Source organism: Chiloscyllium plagiosum, unplaced genomic scaffold (genome assembly GCF_037043375.1).
Source record: "Chiloscyllium plagiosum isolate Xiang-an unplaced genomic scaffold, Cpla_swu_hap1 HiC_scaffold_28, whole genome shotgun sequence".
Lineage (NCBI taxonomy): Eukaryota > Metazoa > Chordata > Chondrichthyes > Orectolobiformes > Hemiscylliidae > Chiloscyllium > Chiloscyllium plagiosum.
Genome location: NW_028270166.1, coordinates 10,252,944 through 10,276,883, shown reverse-complemented (window position 1 = coordinate 10,276,883; position 23,940 = coordinate 10,252,944). Strand labels below are relative to the sequence as shown.

The 23,940-nt window shown below is 42.1% G+C and overlaps 2 protein-coding genes across 6 annotated transcripts in view; one reads left to right on the top strand and one right to left on the bottom strand.

The window, feature by feature from the left end:
* haus8 (HAUS augmin like complex subunit 8) overlaps positions 1–23,940 on the bottom strand; it is a 186,068-nt gene that overhangs the window by 43,371 nt on the left and 118,757 nt on the right. For 2 of the 4 annotated variants that reach the window (XM_087975994.1, XM_087975995.1), the window contains exon 3: positions 12,946–13,124. In XM_087975994.1, the coding sequence (XP_087832120.1) occupies positions 12,946–13,027 (82 nt within the window). In that variant the 5' untranslated portion in view covers positions 13,028–13,124. Of the gene's footprint in view, positions 1–12,945; positions 13,125–19,794; positions 19,876–23,940 lie in introns of those variants that run through there. The other 2 variants (XM_043721366.2, XM_087975993.1) reach the window with 2 other exon arrangements.
* The window catches only part of ncln (nicalin), a 49,698-nt gene continuing 46,175 nt past the window's right edge, over positions 20,418–23,940 (top strand). For both annotated transcript variants that reach the window (XM_043721369.2, XM_087975992.1), the window contains exon 1: positions 20,418–20,747. In XM_043721369.2, the coding sequence (XP_043577304.1) occupies positions 20,573–20,747 (175 nt within the window). In that variant the 5' untranslated portion in view covers positions 20,418–20,572. The remainder of the gene's footprint in view (positions 20,748–23,940) is intronic.

The window sequence follows — 23,940 nt, the reverse complement described above, 5'->3', positions numbered from 1 at the left end:
GTGTACCCACATCCACCACTTTCTCAGAAAGTTGATTTCACACACAAGCCACCATTTGAAAAACATTTGCCCCTCATGACTTTAAATCTCTCAACTCACCTTAAAAAAAGTGCATCCTAGTCTTGAAATCCCCCAGCCTAAAGAAAAGACAACTACCATGAACTCTATTTCTCATTATTTTATAAACTTATCAGGTTGCCTCTCAACAGCTTACACCCGGGGGGGGGGGGGGGGGGGGGGGGGGGGGGGGGGGGGCAATTCAATAAAAAGAAAAATGACACACCTTATCCAGCTTTTTTGTACAACTCAAGCTTCCCATACCCGGCAACATCCTGGTAAGTCTCTTGAGCCCTCTCCAGCTTATCAATATCCTTCCAAAAGCTGGGTGACCAGAACTAGACACAGTAATTCAGAAGATACCTCACCAATGTTCTATACAGCCTTAACGTGATTTCCCAACTCTTATACTCAAAAGGAGTAAGCATTGAAAGTAAGCGTGCCAAATGCCTTTTTAACCACCCTGCCTATGTGATGCAAACTTCAAAGAATTACATAAATGATTTGGATGTGAGCATAAGAGGTATAGTTAGTATGTTTGCAGATGACACCAAAATTGGAGGTGTAGTGGACAGCGAAGACGGTTACCTCAGATTACAACAGGATCTTGATCAGATGAGCCAATGGGTTGAAGAATGGCAGATGGAGTTTAATTCAGATAAATGTGAGGGGCTACATTTTAGGAAAACAAATCTTAGCAGGACTTATACACTTAATGGTAAGGTCCTAGGGAGTGTTGCTGAACAAAGAGACTTTGGAGTGCAGGTTCATAGCTCCTTGAAAGTGGGGTCACAGTTACATAGGATAGTGAAGAATGTGTTTGATATGCTTTCCTTTATTGGTCAGAGTACTGTGTACAAGAGTTGGGAGGTCATGTTACGGCTGTACAGGACATTGGTAAGGCCACTGTTGGAATAATTTGTGCAATTCTCGTTTCCCTCTTATTGAAAGGATGTTGTGACACTTGAAAGGGTTCAGAAAAGATTTACAAGGATGTTGCCAAGGTTGGAGGATTTCAGCTATAGGGAGAGGCTAAACAGGCTGGAGCTGTTTTCCCTGGGAGCGTCAGAGGCTGAGGGGTGACATAGAGATTTATAAAATCATGAGGGTAAATAGGCAAAGTCTTTTTCCTGGGATGGAGGAGTCCAGAACTATAGGGCATAGGTTTAGGGTGAGAGGGGGAAGATATAAAAGGGACCTAAGGGGCCTCTTTTTCACGCAGAGGCTGGTACGTGTATGGACTGAGCTGCCAGAAGTAGTGGAGGAGGCTGGTACAATTGCAACATTTAAGGGACATTTGGATGGGTATATGAATAGGAAGGATTTGGAGAGATATGGTCGGGTGCTGGCAGGTGGGACTAGATTGGATTGGGATATCTGGTCGGCATGGACGGGTTGGACCATCCATGCTGTACATCTCTATGACTCTAATTATGTACCTGCAAGCAAGGTCCCTCTGTTCTACAACACAACCCAAGACCCTACCACTAACCAGATAAGCCCTACCCCTTGTTTGTTGTACCAAAATGTGCATTTATCGAAATTGAACTCCATTTGCCATGATCTTTGCAGTAGGGAATCTACCCCTTTACATGATCTTGGCACTCAAGTTCAAAACGGTGGTTGCAGTCAATTATTATTTCAAAATGAAAACAAAAAATGTATTTTCAATAATAAAATGGTCTCAAAACTTTTAATTGTCTTCACGCATTACTGAAAGTTGCATTGTTTTAGAGTACTGTATGTAGCAAAACATCAGCTGGATGCACAGGACCCTCAACACCACAAATGAAATTCAGCATTTTTTGTGTAGTCACTCAAAGTACTAGGTGCTGAGAGAGTTCCTCATGTGCCTAACTGCACCAGATTGTTCTAGCATCTAATATTAAAAAGTGAATGACATTTCCCTGGAGTCAGCAGTTTTTTTTTGTGTGTTATCAGCTGAATGATCCATCGATGCTGGTAGATGTAGGTTGCTGAAGTTGTAAATCAAGGCTGTTGCTGCAGATTTACAATGTTGTTGAACCTATTAGTCATAGTTACAGTTCAATAGTCGGCAGCAATTGAAGTGCACATATTGGACCGATTACTTGAAGATAACAACACAAAAAAGTTCCCAAACTGAAACAGACACACATCAATAAAACTTTAATCATTCATAGAATGTAGGTCTCAGTTCTCATTTCCACTGACAAATAAAAGCTTCTAATTTCAACACACTTCCCTGAAGGGGTCAGTGCTTGACTGGTTTGATAAATGCAGGGAGCTTACTGGTACCTTGTCCATGCAACTAATCGTCATATGCAAAGCTAGACCGAGAGTTTTATCAAACCAGACCCGGCCATTGATCAGCAAATACTGTGTATGAACCCTGGTTGACCATTCCTTTTTTCTCTCTCCTTACTAACCCAAGGGTGAAGAATGACCAAGTCTCCAACTATTGTCCTGGCAGAGATTTCAGCCGGCTGATTTTTAATCTGCAATGCAGCAAAGGAATGGCCTGAATGCACAGCCAGCAGCTATCCTGCTGCAACAAGCACAAAGTATTGGAACTTTTCACAGAGAGATTCTTCAAATCTCTATAACATTCCTTGCACTGATGCTCATCAGCCATGATATGGAGTTACTGCTTAAAATTCAAATTTTTCACTTTCACTTCAAGATAGAATGTTATAGGAGCTTATTTCATCTTTGCCTTAAACAGCTCCCATTATTAAAATTTGCTGTTTAATGCAGCATAAGAAAATTCTGAGAGAATCAAATCTCACATGCCAAACAGGATGGTTGGCAGCTGTTTAGAAGATCATTGATAAAAAGAGGCAACTGAAATAACTCCACAGAAGCCTGTGACCTGTCACTTTTATTTACACGTGCATAGTACTTGACATTAATACAGCTTTCTCAGAGCCAGCTCTCAGTGAACAGAACCTCTGACACCTGTTTTATCTGTCAGCCAGTGCTCCCTGATTGGGAATGTTAATCTGGTCCAATCCAGGAACTGCCTGGCTGATTGCGTTACAATCATGTCATCCCTCCCCCTCTATGTCCAAGGACAAGGTCTGTTATTTTCCTAGTCGCCTCTCCAGGGGCATTTTTGCACCAGGCCCCATAATTCCAACTCCGGCTCAGCTACGAGCATGTACCAGATCGTAGCCTGCCTCTTGCTTCAGAGTCTTTAGAAGAAACTCATCCACTTCTTCAGGCAGTAAGGGCGTCAAGACTGCAACACCAAATGTGTCCAGCTCAGAGTGACGTTTCTACGATGCTAAACAAACAGCAGAGGAGAACTCATGGGTTCCAATAGCCTTTCTGGCTGTTCTGAGGAGCCAGGTATGTTTTGCAACTGCTCTGTTTACAGCTTTCATCTGGTCAACATACTTGTTCAGGACCACTTCATCTACCTGATCTTTATATATCATGGGATCTGACCTGACATCAACCACACCTCTTACCCGTGCAGGGCCATTTCTAAGGGTTTGACAATATTCATCCACTGAAGTAAAATTGGTCTCTCTTGCTTAGAGGAATCTTGTGTCTGACATCAGCATTGCTGATGCCATTTCACCAACCCCCTCCTTTTCTATTGTCATCCCCATGTTTGGCAAATGAATTCAATGCACATCCAAACACTTTGAATGGGCATCCACAATGACTAAGAACATCAAGCCCATGAACATACAGTCAATGTGTAAATGAGTCCAATGTTTATGAGGGAGCTGGTGGTAATTTTTTCTCCTAGTTGACACTCTAGGCATTGCACCACCAGCGTGGCTACGTCTGCATCCAATCCTGGCTATCAGACAGAAAACGTCTTGCCAACATCTTCATTTTGGACACCCCTCAATGACCCTGGTGGAGTTCAGCCAGTATCTGGCAGCAACCTTAGCTCAGGACAATTACTCTTGTTTCCCATAATAAAATAGCATCCTCTACAATACCTGGTCTCACTGGGTCCAGAAAAGGTTTCAATTTTGGTTGCGATGGCCCTTTTGTTGCCCCTCATCACCACGGGCTGTTTTAGATTGTCCAAGAACCGGATCCTTTTGTATCCACAGTCTGATTTTGACAGCAGTAACCAGAAGGCTGTCCAGAAACTTGAATCAGAACAGACTCTTCCAATGGCAATATCACTGGTGGTGTATTTTCCAGGAGCGGCTCAAGGCATCCACATTTGCCACTTGGCCTTCCAAACGGTGTTCCAAATTGCACTTAGAACAAAAGCCCGCTGCGGAGTTCAACCTGAAGCTATAGGCAGTACAGCCATGTCCTTCGAGTAACCAGAGAAGGGATTTGTGGTCTATGACTATTACAAATTTATGTTCATAAAAAGAGGTATTGATGGAACTTTCTCACACCAGAGATGACCACCAAACCTTCCTTCTATATTTTTGCTCACACTCTGCATCAGCCAAAGGTCAGGAAACAAATGTTATGGGCATTCCTCTCCATTGGATCATCTGAGAGTCAACACTATCCCAATACCATATCAGAAGGCATTGCAAGTCAGTACCAGATCTCACTTGGAATCAGGGTGCCAACACCTTAAAAATGGCAGCTGCTTCTTCACTTCCCCAAAAGGTATGTCTTGGCTAGGAGACCATTTCCAAGGCTTACCCTTTTTCAAAGTCAGATGTAAGAGTGCCAGGATGGAGAACCCAGTTAAATATGAACCTTCCATAATAATTCACTAATTCAAGGGAAGACCTAAGCTTTGGTACAGACATGGGATCCAGGGCACCTTTGACCACCCTCACCTTTATCTTCCAACAGGTGTAACCTGGTCTTGTTGACTCTGTAGCCCACGTAGGTCACTTAGGGTGCCTAGAACAAAAACATTTTTCCCATCTAAAGCATACACCCACCTGGTAGAAACATCTAAGACTATGCCCAAGTTCTCGAAGTGCTTTTCATTGGTCTTCCCTGTTATTAACAAGCATTCCAGACACATGGTGACCTGGGATAGACCTTGTAAAGTGCTCTCAATCGTCCAATGAAAATGGCACAGGGCAATATTCAAAATGGCATCGGCTGATATCGAAAATTGCAGTCTCATATGGGTACAAACCCTCATGGGTATTAATTGTAGCATACTTCTGGGAACAAGTTGAATCTTTTGGAAACAGTACAGACAGATGACACTGCCAGTCCACGAGGCAGCCAGGTCTGTCAATCAAAAGTTGGCATGGAGCCAGAGCGGAAGAGTCGGACATTGCACAGAGCCGTGGTAATAGGGGACTCCATAGTGAGAGGAACTGACCGGGGTTTTTGTGGCAGCAGGCAGGACTTAAGGATAGTGTGTTGCCTTCCTGGTGCCAGGGTTAAAGACATTACAGACAGAGTGCAGGAAATCCTCAAGGACAAAGGTGAAGAGCCAGAGGTGGTGGTACATGTCGGCACAAATGATGTCGGGAAGAAGAAGAGGAAAATACTACAGCGGGACTTCGGAGAACTAGGAAGAAGGCTGAAAAGCAGGACGTCCAGGGTGGTTATTTCCAGTTTGCTTCCAGTTCCTCGGGCTGGTGAGGCCAGAAACAAGGAGATAATGGACTTGAACGTGTGGTTGGGGAACTGGTGCAGGAAGCAAGGATTTAAATTCTTGGATCACTGGGGTATGTTTTGTGGTAAACATAAATTATACAAGAGAGACGGTTTGCACCTTAATAGGTTGAGACCAGCATTCTGGCAGGCAGGTTTGCTACTGCAACACTGCTGCATTTAAACTAAGTAGCGGGGGGGAGGGGACAAACTGGATGTTTAAGAAGGAAATTGAAGGGAAAGTTAGAACAAGGGAAGTCAAGAAAGACAACTGTATCAATGAAGCAGAAAACTCAAAAAGGGATCATGCTGTAAGATTGAGTGAAATAGGAGTTGATGGGAAGGGTGAGGGCAGCAACAAATTAAAAATACTATACACGAATGCACGAAGCATTAGAAATAAGATGGATGAGCTTGAGGCTCTTTTGGAAATTGGCAGGTACAATATTGTGGGGATAACTGAGACGTGGCTTCAAGTGGACAGGGCTTGGGAAATGAATACTCAAGGCTACACGTGCTATCATAAGGACAGACTGACAGGCAGAGGGGGTGGGGTGGCCATGTTGGTAAGGGATGATATTCAGTCCCTTACGCGGGGGACCTAGAATCAGGGGATGTAGAGTCAGTATGGATAGAGCTTAGAAATTCTAAGACCCTCTTGGGAGTTATCTACAGGCCCCCAAACAGTAGTCTGGATGTCAGATGTAAGTTGAATCAGGAGCTGAAATTGGCCTGTCGCAAAGATGTTACTACAGTTGTTATGGGGGATTTCAACATGCAGGTAGATTGGGAGAATCAGGATGGTATTGGACCTCAAGAAAGAGACTTTGTGGAGTGCCTCAGAGATGGATTCTTAGAACAGCTGGTGCTGGAGCCTACCAGGGAGAAGGCAATTCTGGATCTGGTATTGTGCAACGAACCAGAATTGATCAGGGACCTCGAAGTGAAGGAGCCATTGAGAAGTAGTGACTATAATACAATAAGCTTCAATCTGCAATTTGAGAGGGAGAGGGTACAATCGGAAGTGACAATATTTCAGTTGAATAAAAGGAACTATGGAGCCATGAGGGAGGAGCTGGCCAAAGTTCAATGGTACAATACCTTAGCAGGGATGATAGTGGAGGAACAATGGCAGATATTTCTGTGTATAATGCAAAAGACGCAGGATCAGTTCATTCCAAAAAGGAAGATAGATCCTAGGAGGAGGCATGGGATGCCGTGGCTGACGAGGGAAGTTAAGAAACATATAAAGTTAAAAGAAAAAAAGTATAACACAGCAAAGATAAGTGTGAAAACGGAGGACTGGGAAACTTTTAAAGAACAGAGGATTACTAAGAAGGAAATACACAGAGAAAAAATGAGGTACGAAGGTAAACTGGCCAAAAATATAAAGGAGGATAGTAAAAGCTTTTTTAGGTGTGTGAAAGGCAAAAAAGTGGTTAAGACTAAAATTGGGCCCTTGAAGACAGAAACAGGGGAATATATTACAGGGAACAAAGAAATGGCAGAAGAATTGAATTGATACTTCAGATCTGTGTTCACTGGGGAAGACACAGGCAATCTCCCGGAGGTAACAGTGGCTGAAGAACCTGAATTTAAGGGAATTTATATTTGCCAGGAATTGGTTTTGGTGAGACTGTTAGGTCTGAAGGTTGATAAGTCCCCAGAGCCTGATGGTCTACATCCCAGGGTACTGAAGGAGGTGGCTCGAGAAATCGTGGATGCGTTGGTGATTATTTTCCAGAGTTCGATAGATTCTAGATCAGTTCCTGCAGATTGGAGGGTGGCTAATGTTGTACCACTTTTTAAGAAAGGTGGGAGAGAGAAAACAGGAAATTATAGACCAGTTAGTCTGACCTCAGTGGTGGGAAAGATGCTGGAGTCTATTATAAAGGATGAAATTACGACACATCTGGATAGTAGTAACAGGATAGGTCAGAGTCAGCGTAGATTTATGAAGGGGAAATCATGCTTGACTAATCTTCTGGAATTTTTTGAGGATGTAACTCTGAAGATGGACGAGGGAGATCCAGTAGATGTAGTGTACCTGGACTTTCAGAAAGCTTTTGATAAAAGTCCCACATAGGAGGCTAGTGAGCAAAATTAGGGCGCATGGTATTGGGGGCAAAGTACTAACTTCGATTGAAAGTTGGTTGGCTGACAGGAAACAAAGAGTAGTGATAAACAGCTCCATTTCGGAATGGCAGGCAGTAACCAGTGGGGTACCGCAGGGATCAGTGCTGGGACCGCAGCTTTTTACTAATGATATAGAAGATGGTATTAGTAATAACATTAGCAAATTTGCTTATGATACAAAGCTGGGTGGCAGGGTGAAATGTGAAGAGGATGGTAGGAGATTACAGGGTGATCTGGACAGGTTAGGTGAGTGGTCAGATGCATGGCAGATGCAGTTTAATGTGGATAAATGTATGGTTATCCACTTTGGTGGCAAGAACAGGAAGGCAGATTACTACCTAAACTTAGGTAAAGGGGCAGTACAAAGAGATCTGGGTGTTCTTGTACACCAGTCAATGAAGGGACTGGGGGCATTTTAGCGAAGTTTGCCGATGATACAAAGTTAGGTGGACAGGCAGGTAGTACTGAGGATGTGGGGAGGCTGCAGAAGGATCTAAACAGTTTGGAGGAGTGGTCCAGGAAATGGCTGATGGAATTCATGTGAGCAAATGCGAGGTCTTGCACTTTGGGAAAAAGAATAGAAGCATGGATTACTTTCTAAACGGTGAGAAAATTCATTAAGCCAAAGTACAGAGGGATCTGTGAGTGCTAGTTGAGGATTCTCTAAAGGTAAACATGCAGGATGAGTCCGTGATTAAGAAAGTGAATGCAATGTTGTCAATTATCTCAAGAGGGTTGGAATATAAAAGCACTGTTGTGCTGAGACTTTATAAAGCTCTGGTTAGGCCCCATTTGGAGTACTGTGTCCAGTTTTGGTCCCTACACCTCAGGAAGGACATACTGGCACTGGAGCGTGTCCAGCGGAGATTCACACGGATGATCCCTGGAATGGTAGGTCTAACATATGAGGAACGGCTGAGGATCCTGGGATTGTGTTCATTGGAGTTTCGAAGATTAAGGAGAGATCTAATAGAAACTTAAAGGATAATACATGGCTTGGAGAGGGTGGACGCTAGGAAATTGTTTCCGTTAGGCGAGGAGACTAGGACCCATGGACACAGCCTTAGAATTAGAGGGGGTAAATTCAGAACAGAAATGCGGAGACATTTCTTCAGCCAAAGAGTGGTGGGCCTGTGGAATTCATTGCCACAGAGTGCAGTGGAGGCTGGGACGCTAAATGTCTTCAAGGCAGAAATTGATAAATTCTTGATGTCACAAGGAATTAAGGGCTACGGGGAGAATGCGGGTAAGTGGAGTTGAAATGGCCATCAGCCATGATTGAATGGCGGAGTGGACTCGATGGGCGGAGTGGACTCGATGGGCCGAATGGCCTTACTTCCGCTCCTATGTCTTATGGTCTTATGGTAAGTATGCAGGTACAGCAGGTAGTGAAGAAGGCGAATAGCATGCTGGCCTTCATTACAAGAGGGATTAAGTATAGAAGCAAAGAAGTTATTCTGCAACCATACAGGGCCCTGGTGAGACCACACCTGGAGTATTGTGTGCAGTTCTGGTCTCCAAATTTGAGGAAAGGCATTCTGGCTATTGAGAGAGTGCAGCGTAGGTTCACGAGGTCAATTCCTGGAATGGCGGGACTACCTTACACTGAAAGACTGGAGCGACTAGGCTTGTATACCCTTGAGTTTAGAAGACTGAGAGGGGATCTGATTGAGACATATAAGATTATTAAAGGATTGGACACTCTGGAGGCAGGAAACATGTTTCCGCTGATGGGCGAGTGCCGAACCAGAGGACACAGCTTAAAAATACGGGTTTGACCATTTAGGACAGAGATGAGGAGAAACTTCTTCACCCAGAGAGTGGTGGCTGTGTGGAATGCTCTGCCCCAGAGGGCAGTGGAGGCCTAGTCTCTGGATTCATTTAAGAAAGAGTTGGATAGAGCTCTCAAGGATAGTGGAATCAGGGTTATGGAGGTAAGGCAGGTACAGGATACTGATTAAGGATGATCAGCCATGATCATATTGAATGGCGGTGCAGGCTCGAAGGGCAGAATGGCCTACTCCTGCACCTATTGTCTATTCTCATCCAATGGCAAGTACATATAGTTCATGTCCAGCTTTGTGAAAGATAGCCAGTTTTGTGTAGAAGTCCTGCAGGGGAGGGACTGGGTATTTGTTCAGCTGCAAAAAGCTGTTTACCTTTTGTTTAAAATCCCCATAAACATGAACCAAACCATCAGCTTCACAATTGGTATAACCAATGCTGCCCATTTTGTAAATTCTATTGGTTTGATGATTCCTTCCAGCCTCCTGACTTCTGCCCCTATTTTGTAGATAAGGTAACGAGCACTGGGCAGGCATTGCAGAATTGAGAAATTGTTTTCTGAAGAACATTCAAGGTGGACTTAGCTCCTTTGATAGTCCCTAGACCTTCCTGAAAAACTTCTGAGTTTTTAGTTAGGACTTCACTCAGGCAACCGTTTTCTAATTGAAAAATGTTGATCTAATCAAGGTGAATCTTTCTCGACCAATTTCGTCCCATCAGGTTTGGGCCTGAGCCTTTTACTACAATCAGTGGTAACTGAACCAGCTGCTTCTCATACAAGACCGGAATCAAAGTTATATCCTTAATCTGTAAATGTTCTCTGGTATTGGTTCTCAGTCTAACCAAGATCTTAGATAAACATAAGGGCTGGCGTCCATAGTGAATTTTATTAAAGACTGATTCTGCAATCACTGAGACAGCTGCACCAGTATCAACTTCCATTAGGTCCGGGTGGCCACTTAACTAGGAGTTTATTTTGATTGGTTCTAATTAGGATTTTGCTAAGCAATTTAAATGTTCTAAACCAGGTGTTGATGTGTTTTCCAGGGTGTGCACTCTCCTGGATACCAGCCTATAAGTTCTCTTAGGGGAGAAAGTGAGGACTGCAGATGCTGGAGATCAGAGCTGAAAATTTGTTGCTGGAAAAGCGCAGCAGGTCAGGCAGCATCCAGGGAACAGGAGAATCGACGTTTCGGGCATAAGCCCTTCTTCAGGAATCAGGGTCCTGAAGAAGGGCTTATGCCCGAAACGTCAATTCTCATGTTCCCTGGATGCTGCCTGACCTGCTGCGCTTTTCCAGCAACACATTTTCAGCTATAAGTTCTCTTACTTGTGGGATGTTCTTTGGAGGGTTGGTATGGACTTGATGGGCTGAATAGCCTGATTCAATTCCCCAATACAGATTCTATTCTATAATGATTCAATTCAGGCCTAATGGACCTCTTTTGCTGTCTCTAGTCCACATACCAGTAGCACCCACAATGGCTTGCTGTCCCTCATCCTGAGGAAAACGTTAACCATTTGGTCGAGGCTTGGCTTTCTTTTTGGGTTTTGCTGTGGGCTGAGACTCTGTTCAGGATATGTTCTGAGTGAAGCTATGCTTCATTTAACCAGTGTCCCCCAAGCTCAGTTGTCTGGTGAGGGCGTCCACTTCCATCTGCATATCCTGTAGCTCATTTGCTCCACTTGCCACATTTTCTAATGACAAAGCCATTAGAACTCCTGTTGGGCTTCAGTAGTGGGTGCTTTTGCATGGTTACATCATTAATCCAAATACCAAAAAGTCTCTCAACATCTCAGAAGCACGGGACTTAGGTTTAACCCTCAGTCAGTTATCTTAACCTCTAAATTCTCAACCAGATTGTTCTGGTTCTTGAACTGCCAAGTAAAACCACTAGAATCTCAAAATTAGAAAGGTTTGGGGTTGTAAAATTGCTTAACTAAATCCATCAATTCTTGAAAGGTTTCAGTATCTGATGCCTCAGGAAACGCCAGGCTCCTAAAAACCAAAAAAAACCTGCAGGTCCACAAGATGTCAAAGAATTACTCGTTGCTTTTCATCTGCCCAAATGTCATTTTCCAGGGAAAAAGTAATGCATTCTTTTCACATAATGGGGCCAATCTTCGACAGCAGGATCAAACAAGTCCAGCTTCTTGAATAAGGGCATGATGCCAGAAATGCTGTTGCAACTGATTTTTTTTCTTTTGTCACCACTGAAATACCTCACACATGCATAGTACTTGTCACTGGTCCAGCTTTCTGAGCCAGGTCTGAGGGAACAGAACCTCTGACACTCATGTTTACAAGTGTCAGCCAGAGGTCCCTGATTGGACCAGATTAACAGCCCCAATCATGGAACTCATATTCTGAGGTCCACCTGGCTGACCTTGTTACAATCACTATAACAATCAAATGACGGCAAAAGCATACCTAGAAAAAAAATTAGAGGTGGTAAGATATGAAAAGCAAGAAGAATATTGTTACAAGAGAAAGCAACATGAAATATTTACATACTAAGGGAAATTGGGTGGACTGAGCAAGCTTGATTAGATTATGGACAAAGTTTTAAGGGACCTCTCATACGTCAATGATTTAGTACTTAAATGTCAGAATGTTTTTGTTTGTGTGAAGTAATTAATACAGAAGCAATTGAGTGATTTAACATGAAAACAATTTGGACATCTGCAGCCTGCTAAGAGTTAAATCATTTCCTATCCCTTAATGGTACAATTGTAAGTACATGGATTGGGTTCGGAGCTAGGATCCAATCATAGCCACTGTTTTGTCCGGGGAGAAAAAGAAAACAGCATGAGCATTTCTTCCATGACCATGACAACTGGATCTATTAAAAGTGTAAGAACACATCCTAATCGTCCAACATATTTCTTGAAAAGTTAATATTTAAAACAGTTGCCTGAAAACATGCATTTAATTCATGACCTGGAGCAAATGACATAGTCCAATGTCTTCCTCCTTCTTTACTTTTAGATGATTAAAGCTAATTTGATTCAGAAAGGTAAAATAACTGCTACGAATGTGCTCACTTCTGAGGTGAAAAAGGGGATCTAAAATCCACATTGATTTTGTTCAGCACAGGCTAAGCATTTCCATTTTCACATTAGGAAGACAAGAGTGACAATGCCCCTGGGTTAGATGATGTGAATTCAGCAGGACTTTAAGAACCCGAACAGTGAATTGAGGAGGAGTATGAATAAGCATCTGTCACGAACGAGATATTACTCAGGTGCAATTCACTCTAGTGTCAAACCAAGTCATAAGCAACATTAAGATCTAAACATGAACAGTAGTCATTTGGATGGGAATACCAAAAGAATACAATGATCCAATTCACTGTACAAATCGCTGATTCTCAAGAAGACAGAAAAGACTTGTGACAGGGAAGAAAGTGAGGAAAACATTTAATTACTTACATTTACGTGATCCAAAAGAATCTCTCCGCTTAAGACCTGGTGTAGTAGGCTTGATGAACAACTGCTCTGATGCAACCTGCATCGATCTTTGTCGGGAAGGTTGCACTGACGTATTGGAAGACAACTTTGATTCAGTCCCAGATCTCAACTGTTTACTCGTAGCCAATTTTTTAGAAGGCCTTTTAAAACAACAAAGGTCACAAAAAGACAAGAAGGTAGATTACAAACTGATGGTTAAACAGTTGTTTTGTGTGATGTCAGTTCAAGGTAAAAACAAGCAGCAGTGATGGCTGCTATATTTCAAAAGGAGACATTCTTTGCTTGGTGTGACAGAACATAGGAAAAAAAGAAAGTCAAACAGTGCAGAAATCACAACTTCACGCCCAAAGAAAACACTTAACAGTCATTGCAGTTACTCAGCATATGAGGATTGGTAGCATTTTTAATTTATACCTATTAGTTGCCAGCTGATATGGTGCAGTGACAACAGGTTTGGAGAGGCTTGGAGAGGGTGGACGCTAGGAAATTGTTTCCGTTAGGTGAGGAGACTAGGACCCATGGACACAGCCTTAGAATTAGAGGGGGTAAATTCAGAACAGAAATGCGGAGACATTTCTTCAGCCAGAGAGTGGTGGGCCTGTGGAATTCATTGCCACAGAGTGCAGTGGAGGCTGGGACGCTAAATGTCGTCAAGGCAGAAATTGATAAATTCTTGATGTCACAAGGAATTAAGGGCTACGGGAAGAATGCGGGTAAGTGGAGTTGAAATGGCCAGCCATGACTGAATGGCGGAGTGGACTCGATGGGCCGAATGGCCTTACTTCCGCTCCTATGTCTTATGGTCTTATGACTTAACAATAAAATTGTAACTTTCAACTCTCAAATACAACATCTATTTTAAAAATTCTTCATGTGCCTCCTTCATGAAAATTCCTCCAGCATTGTGTCATCACAAACTGACAGTACCCATAAAACTCTTGGAAGCATCAGAGAACAATGCGGACATAGAAAGAAGTTGAAGTAGCATTTGGAATTGAAAAAAAATCCAACCTTCCTTTTTATTTGATTTGATTTATAATTGTCACGTGTACTGAGATACAGTATTGTTTTGCATGCTACCAGACAAATCATACTTTACATAAGTACATCAGGGTAATAGAACAGAGTGGAAAAAGTAAGGACTGCAGATGCTGGAGATCAGAGCTGAAAGATGTGTTGCTGGAAAAGCGCAGCAGGTCAGGCAGCATCCAAGGAGCAGGAGAATCGACATTTCGGGCATAAGCCCTTCTTCAGTAATAGAACAGAGTGCAGAATAGAGTGTGATACAGGTACACACAAGGTGCAGAGAAAGACAACTCCAATATATGAGAGGTCCATCAAAAAGTCTGATAACAGTGAGGAAGAAGCTGTTGTTAAATCTGTTGGTACAAATGTTCAAACTTTTGTATTTTGTCAGATGGAAGAGGGTAGAAGAATATAATTGGGGTGGGAGGGATCTTTGATTATGTTTTCTTTATTTTGATTTGTTGATTTTAAAGCATTTACCATTTGTTCAGACCATGAGCACCATTGAGGAGGTAAGTTTTGGACATTATTCTTTGGATCGCTACCTCAGTTGACCAGGAGATACCAACCTCTAGCAATTAAAACAACATCAGCACAAGTGCACCATCTGTCAGCAACTATCCTGATTCAATATTCCAAAAAGACCCATTATTTACACCTTCACCACTCTCAAATTTATTTCTGTGCAAAGTGTTATGTCTATTTTCTTAAAAACATTAAGGGGATGTGGGTTTTATCAGCAAGGTAAACATTTATTGTGCATTCCACCTGTTGCATGTCTAACATTTACCTGTGGTTTCCAGGAAATTATCAAGACATGTCAAAGAAATGTCATCTAAAAAAAAAGGTGAAGCTACTGACAAAATGAAAAGAGGAAACTATTTCAGAGCTGGAATGTATGTGTCATGGGTCCATGTGCAACATGGCAGCTACATGCATAAGCTGGAAGCTTTAAAACAGAAGTCTGAGACAATGTTTAACACTCTATTTCTCCAGTTAAACATATTTGTATTTTGAGTTTTCTTTTCTATTTTGTTCTGTACAAAATGTTAGATGGTTGAAACTTATCCAACTGCATCTCATTAAAAGAAACCTTCCACATTTGCAAAGTTTTGCAAAATAAAGTAACACTCAAATAGCAGAATTTTAAGAGTCAGAGATGCAAAGCACAGAAACAAATCCTTTGGTCCAACTCATCCATGCCAACCAAATATCCTAATCTAGTCCCATTTGCCAGCTTTTGGCCCATATCCCTCAAACCCTTCCTATTCCCTTATACCTATCCAGATGCCATTATTGTACCAGGTTCCACCACCTCCTCTGGCAGCTCATTCCATACATGCAACAACCGTGTGAAAAAGTTGTCCCCCCGGTCCCATTTCAATCTTTCCCCTTTCACCGTAAACCTATATCCTCCAGTTGTGGATTCCCTACCCTAGGGAAAAAACCTTTGGCTGCTTACCCTATCCTTGCTTCAATTTATAAAACTTGATAAGACCCCCACCCCCAAATCTTCAATCAAACAATAGAATTTGACTAAATACATGCACATGGGTCACATACTTCCACACATTTTTCATGCCACTAGAGGTCCACATTGAACAATATAAGTTTGATTTTCTTTGGTGATAAAATAGCATACACTATAAATAGTACCAAGCATTAAAAGTTGCTGTGGTTCTGTTCGCCGAGCTGGAAGTTTTTGTTGCAAACGTTTCGTCCCCTGGCTAGACGACATCATCAGTGCTTGGGAGCCTCCTGCGAAGCGCTTCTTTGATGTTTCCTCCGGTGTTTATAGTGGTCTGTCCCTGCCGCTTCCGGTTGTCAGTTTCAGCTGTCCGCTGTAGTGGTTGGTATATTGGGTCCAGGTCGATGTGTTTGTTGATGGAGTTTGTGGATGAATGCCATGCCTCTAGGAATTCCCTGGCTGTTCTCTGTCTGGCTTGCCCTATGATAGTAGTGTTGTCCCAGTCGAATTCATGTTGCTTGTTGTCACGCAGACAACAAGCAACATGAATTCGACTGGGACAACACTACTATCATAGGGCAAGCCAGACAGAGAACAGCCAGGGAATTCCTAGAGGCATGGCATTCATCCACAAACTCCATCAACAAACACATCGACCTGGACCCAATATACCAACCACTACAGAGGACAGCTGAAACTGACAACCGGAAGCGGCAGGGACAGACCACTATAAACACCGGAGGAAACATCAAAGAAGCGCTTCGCAGGAGGCTCCCAAGCACTGATGATGTCGTCTAGCCAGGGGACGAAACGTTTGCAACAAAAACTTCCAGCTCGGCGAACAGAACCACAGCAACGAGCACCCGAGCTACAAATCTTCGCACAAACTTTGAGCATTAAAAGTGCTCCAGCACAAATCCATATGAAAACATTTCATCCAAAAAAGCAACTATTTAAATATATGTTTGTATGAATGTATATTAAACATTTGTTATATGAAGTCATGTAAGGATGTATAACAGAGCAAAAAAGCAAGGGTCATTTCAGCAAATTTTATTATTATATAAAAGGAGAAGAAACAAATTTTACAGAAGTGATATTCTCAAAAAATGTATGAATTGCTCAAAAGATCAGAAATGCAAATTGCTTTTAGTAATACATGTGCCCAAAAAGACAAGAGCTTTTTATTTATTCATTTTGTGGGATGTGGGCATCACTCGCTGGTGAGGAGACAAGGTTGTTGTTACAATAACAGATATTTGACAACACAATCCATAGGAAGTATATAATAACAGAAAGAATGTTTTCAGTCAGTCATGATCAAATTACCAGGCTTGACTTAAAGCAAAAACTAGAGCACATGCATGCACTGTAAGAAAGGGATGTCAACGGAGGAAAATTACTGCAGCACTCTCCTGGCTAGCTTCCCAGCTTCCACCCACCATAAAGATGAGCCCATTCAAAGCTCCACCACCACCTCCTGTATCCAAACAGGCTCCAAAATCCCATTCAACTATAACCCCTGTGATCATTGACCTATATTGGTCAAGGAACAACTTAATTTTAAAAATGTTGATGCTGGTACCCAATTTCTGATTTTTCTACATACCGTCAGCCCTTAGCTCTACAAATATTCTACCCTTCTCCAACTCTGGCTTCCAGCAGACTTTTTTTTCCTAATCACTCCAACATTGACCACATGCAACTAGCAACACAAGCTCTTGGGAACATAGACCCTCCAGTAGAGCTATCAGCCCATCAATGCTGCACACCATTCAATACAATCATGACTGATAAAACACTTCAATGCTTTTTATGCATCTGATTCCCATTTCTCTGTACACCACTGACAATCAGAAATATATTGATCTCTCCCTTAAACCTACTCATTGTGGTAAAGAATTCCAAAGGTTCACAACATTACAAGGAAAAAGAAATCCTCATCTCAGACCGAGGCCTCCCTCTTAAATTTTAAATTTTGCCCCCTGGCTCTAGACATCCTCAGAAGAAATCTTTTACCCACACCTGCCCTTTAGGTATTTCGTTAGTTTTAGTGAGGCAGTTTTCACTGTTTCTTCATAGGGAAGACACACTATTCAGGAACCAAGTCTGTATTCCCATCCTAAGTTTCTCCAATCCTTCTGAGGATACTGATTAAAACCGCTGAGCTTTGGTAACCTCATTAAATATAGGAGTGTCAATTTATGAAGTATATGGCATGTTTCTGTACATTAAAAAAGATAAAAAACACAGACTGTACTTATTCTATGTCTCATTCATGATTTTTTCAGTGCAAGTGTCATAGGCTACAGCCAACACTTTACCTTTCTAGATCCTCATGTACAGAATCATAGAGATGGACAGCACGGAAACAGACCCTTCGGTCCAACTCGTCCATGCTGACCAGATATCCCAACCCAATCTAGTCCCACCTGCCAGCACCCAGCCCATATCCCTCCAAACCCTTCTTATTCATATACCCATCCAAATGCCTTTTAAATGTTGCAGTTGTACCAGCCTACGCCACTTCCTCTGGCAGCTCATTCCATACACGCACCACCCTCTGCATGAAAACGTTGCCCCTTAGGTCTCTTTTATATCTTTCCCCTCTCACCCTAAACCTATGCCCTCCAGTTCTGCACTCCCTGACCCCAGGGAAAAGATGTTGTCATGCCCCTCATGATTTTATAAACCTCTATAAGGTCACCCCTCAGCCTCCAACACTCCAGGGAAAACAGCCCCAGCCTGTTCAGCCTCTCCCTATAGCTCAAATCCTCCAACCCTGGCAAAATCCTTGTAAATCTTTTCTGAATCCTTTCAAGTTTCACAACATCCTTCTGATAGGAAGGAGAACAGAAACTCACGCAATTTTCCAACAGTGGCCTAAACAATGTCCTGTACAGCAGCAACATGATCTCCCAACTCCTGTATTCAATACTCTGATCAATAAAAGAATGCATACCAAACACCACCTTCACTATTCTATCTATCTATCTGCAACTCCACTTTGTTGGAGTTATGAACCTGCACTCTAAGGCCTCTGTTCAGCAACACTCCTGAGGACCTTACCATTAAGTCCTGCTAAGATTTGCTTTCCAAAATGCAGCTCCTCACACTTAAGTAAATTAAACTCCATCTGACACTTCTCAGCCCATTGGCCCACCTGATCAAGATCCCGTTGTAATCGGAGGTAACCTTCTTTGCTGAGAAAGTGAGGACTGCAGATGCTGGAGATCAGAGCTGAAAATGTATTGCTGGAAAAGCGCAGCAGGTCAGGCAGCATCCAAGGAACAGGAGAATCGACGTTTCGGGCATAAGCCCTTCCTGAAGTATTTATGAATTGGAGATGCCAGTGTTGGACAGGGGTGTACAAAGTCAAAAATCACACAACGTTGAAACTTTATTGCTGGAACAGCACAGCAGGTCAGGCAGCATCCAGGGAACAGGAGATTCGACGTTTTGGGCACAGGCCCTTCTTCTTCATTCCTGAAGAAGGGCCTGTGCCCGAAACGTCGAATCTCCTGTTCCCTGGATGCTGCCTGACCTGCTGTGCTGTTCCAGCAATAAAGTTTCAACTTTGATCTCCAGCATCTGCAGACCTCACTTTCTCCTCAAAAATCACACAACACCAGGTTATAGTCCAACAGGCTTAATTCGAAGCACTAGCTTTCAGAGCGCTGCTCCTTCAACCACCTGATGAAGGAGCAACATTCCAAAAGCTATTACTTCCATTTAAACCTGTTGGACTATAGCCTGGTGTTGTGTGATTTTTAACTTCAAGAAGTAGTGTCACTACATTCCTTCACTCCTTGGCCAGCTCCAAGTCACACATCTGTTAACCCTTATAACTGGCCTTCTCCAATTCATAGGAATAATATTTAAATTCAACCTCTAGCCAATATTGAATTTAAGATTGCTACATTGGATGCTTATACCATTGGAAATAAGCACTTGCTTTCAAAAAGAAATCAAAACCTCTCAAGAACGAATTTGATTATGTCTTCTAAAACACAACACTAGACGTTTGAAAATCGAAACATCCAAAAGCTGGCAATATTTAGAAGGTGGAATCCGTGGAGAGAAAAGAAAAGTTGGAGGTTTCAGGTCTGTGACAGCCCTAATGAACGCACAGACCTTCATCGCCACAGATGCTGCCCGACCAGAAAGGTTTCTCCAGCATTCTCCATGTTTACTTGGTTGTTTCCGATCTCTAGTATCTGCCGTTTTAGTCACACAATGCTTTAATTTTCCAAGATAAACAGTCACACGCTGTAACGTGAACAAGAGCCCTGAAATCAATCAGGATCATCAATTACATAGTTTAACTCACAGGACACTCCTACGACTAGAAGCCGCCATCTTCCGTTCAAAAACTGCCGCTTTCCTCTTCAACTGAGGATGTACCACCCCCACGGCAGCCAATGGTCCAGCCCCTTAAACATTTCAACTTTCTATTGGTCTATATTGACATCAATCACCATATATCACCCGCCCCTGCCCTGCCAAATATCTACTGGTTTGCAGTCTATGCCCCGCCCCTCAGGATAGCGAGTATGATTGGACAGTTCCGACGTCAATCATTAGCAGTGGCGCCCTTTTAGTGCGCATGTGCATCTATCGCTTCTGACAAATTCGTGCAATTTATTTCCAACCGAACCCCTTCGAAAAATTTATAAATGTTGTGTATTCATTTCTCATTGAGAATCTAAATGCTGTCCTGACAAACACTGGGCAGATTAAAAGATTTATGCACTCCAAATAGAAATAGGCAGGGTAGGAGGGAAGACTATAAATGATGGACAGTCCACTTAGCCATACAGCGGTCGAATCTGTGGAGATTTTGCAAATGAAGGAGGAGGAACGCCAATCAGTGAGGAGTGCGGCAGGGTTCGCCTTGAGGCCCCCGCGGGATGGTTATCTCTTGCCTGAAGGACCCCTCCCCACGGGCGATCAGTGTCAGAACTGAGTGTATTAGAGGTGGTGAATGAAGTATTAGAGATTCCATTTTGCTTTGAAAAAAATCTTATCAAGGTTTCGTCTCAAATATTATATATATATATTAAAGAAGGAGACTTGCCGAAAGGAAATTCCAGAATGTTCGAAGAAGCGAGCGAAGTGTTTGACAATATGTTCAAGGGCTCTTTCCCATTGACTTTCATAGTCTTTATTCCGGCGGTGTTGATATTGGTCTCCCCGCTGCCTATAGAAGCTGCCCATGAGTTTACAGTGTACAGAATGCAACAGTATGACTTGCAGGGACAGGCCTATGGTGAGTATCTCGCCCTCTTGCCGTGCACCATCAAATGGCACTTTTCACATGGCAAATTCAGTAGAAGATTGCGCAATACCATTCTGACTGGGTGTTCAATTTTTGTGTGTGTATTTGAAACTTCCAAGAGCTGCTCAGGGCTCCATAGGTGAAGGTGGTGTAGAGAATGAGAAAGGCGTGCCATGTTCTCCGTAAATTATCACATATATTTGTGATGCACGAGCGTCTAGGCTGAGATTCTCACTGCAGAAGGATCCCGAAGTCAGAAGATTTGTGGGTTTGAGACTTTTCCTAGGGGCGCATGTGTGACATTTCTAATTTAAGATTGTTGGAGCATTGTCAAGCATGTGTTTTAGATGACATTTTAAACGGAACATCGGGCTACCGTCTCAGGTGGACACAAATGATCCTTGAGGCTTACCCCAAGTGTCCTGGCCAATGATCATGACCTCCCTATTTATCATGACAAAGAAAATCAGATTTTCTAATTATTATATTCCTGTTTGTGGGTTCTTGAAGTACACACATTATCTGCTGTGATTCCTGCTTTACAACAGTGACTGTACACCTTTACTATGATTGTCTTCAGGTTATGACAGGTTACATATAAGCACAAGTCTGTATTTCATAGTGAAGTATCATTCCAAAACTATCACCAAGTGGGCATTTATTTTAAAATATCAACCAGCGTTTAAGGAATATGGGCAGGCTGTTTGATTGCAGAGAATGTCACAACAGAAATTCACACTAATACATTTACCAGTGGGAATCATTGGTGAGTGAACAATTGTGGATACATATTTGATTCTATTTTCTTTCTCCCTACCTAACTCAGTGGCACTGATGCCAATTGCATTGTCCTTGCTATTTTAGTCGGGTATTCATGTGAAGCTTGCAGTTTCCATTTGTGCTGTAAATACAGTTCTCCTCTAGGTGTCAGGTCAGTTCAGCTGGTGGCTCTTGCTGCTTATGAAATTGTGGATTCAAGCTCCTTGTCAGGGTTTGAGCAGAAACCATTGTCATGCTAAGTTCTTGGAAAAGAGACCTGAAATATAGTAATTTGAAACTTTCTGCATTTTGAACCCACATGTAAAGTACAAATCACATTCATAGGTTAAGAGATTGTGAAGTTTTATGTTCAAATGCAGTAACACCACCCTCTTTGATCTTTCATAAACATCTATCAATCTCTCTGCCTTGCTCCTTATAATTTGCATTAAGCAAACTTTCTGTTGTCTTGAGTGTTTCTTCAAATTATGATCAGAATTTTCAGCCCAAGGTACAACTTGCAACTAAAGTGCGTTCGACATGGCAAATTTCCCAGGACTCTTTAGAAGATTGTTACTGGACAAAAGTTGACACTGAACACATAGTAGGTATTGGGCAGGTGACCTAAAACTTGCTCAAAGTATTGAATTTAAAGGAATGTTTTGAACAAGTAGAGGGGCAAGTTTTGAACTTGGGGCTTTGAGAGCTGATGGCTACCAATAGATGCTGAAGGAAGTCAGGGATGCAGCAAAATTGGAGGAATGCAGATCTTGGCGGTTGTAGGGCTGAAGATTGTAGAGCTAAAGGGGCATGGTTATGGATGAGAATTTTAAATTCAGTCTGATGCTGCACTGTGAGCCAATTGTAAATGAGGAAGCACAAGGATGACCGGTGAATGTACTTCTGTGCAAGTAACAATAGAGGTGACTAATTTTAGAATGAGCTAAAGTTTACAAAAGGTGGAAGATAATGTAGATAGTATTATCATTGATAAGTCTGAAGTTACAAAAGTGTAATTTAAGGTTAAAGTGTTAACAAGACAGAAAATTCTCCATTTATACAGTGCCTTTCACAACTGCTAGCCTTCTCAAACCACGTTACAGCTAATGAAGCAAGTCAATATGGTAATGTGTGAAAATGGTAGCCAAAATACTGACAGCATGCTCCTCAAACTGTACTATAACAGTCTTATTATGTGATGTTAATTGACAGATAAATATTGGCTAGTCCACTAATGCTAACAGTACAATTCTTCCAAATAATTGATTTATTTGGCCTGCCTCATTCTGTAGATATTGGTTTTCTAACAGTGTTTCTTTTTTGGATGAAGTGGAAGGACACTTGAAAATTTTCCTGAATGCACCCTGAGAATGTTTGCACCTCTCTGACCTTTAACTATCAAATAGCACCTGGATAGTCATAATGTTCCTCATTATATCTACTCTACCATCCTCATGTAAATTCCTTACAAATTTGTCCATATAAATACTTCCCACTAGTTGATGGCAGGCCACATAGATCAAATGTTGATCGGAGAACATTTGTGGGACAGTGATTACTTGTATTAGAGGGTTTTGGCTCACTATGGGTCCAGAATGCACTCCTGCATATTTATCAGTAGCAGTTTCAGTCAAGACATTGTGCCTTTTCAAATAAATTTAATTCTTTCTCAATGTGCAGGGTCACAAATTGATGATGAGAGAATGGCACAAAGTGAAATACTCATTCAGAGAACAAGGAATGACGCGATAGACCAAATGGCCTCCTTTTGTATTGCAACAATTCTGTGATTTGTGAATACATCTGAACATAAAAATTAGTGAAAGCAATTGTGAACCAAGCAAAGTGCGAAACTCTCAATATACATTTTGTCCTTGTAAATAAGATGAACTTTAATATAACTGCAATATAGCTAGCCTATATAATTGAACCTTTTTGTTCCTTAGTTGTAGCCAGATTCTAGATTCATAGATTCTGTATTCTAGTGCCATCTGTTTCCTGATATCCTGGTCATTTTGCTAATCATCTCTGATTTTATCTCTTAGTTTAAAACCTTCTCAATAACACTAGCAAGTCACCTCACAAGGAGTTCAGGTGTGAGTCTGTTTAGGTGCAATGCACCCAGTCTCTACAGGTCCTGTTTACCCCAGAACAAGACCTGACATATCAAGAATCTAAAGCCTACTCTCCTGCATTATCTTTCCAGCCACACATTTCTTTGCTTTGTCCTCCTTTCCCTAATAATACATAAATTTCCTGTAAAATCTTATTTGTTTTTGACAGAATGCCTGCATTTTTGGGTCTTTTCTACTGGGTTGAGTCCAAGAGGAAATTCCAAGTTGAGATGCAAACCTCGTCTTGAACTTTGTTTTTTGCTGATTTAGTGATAAAAGACTTAATCAAGTCCAAAGCCACTTCTCAATGT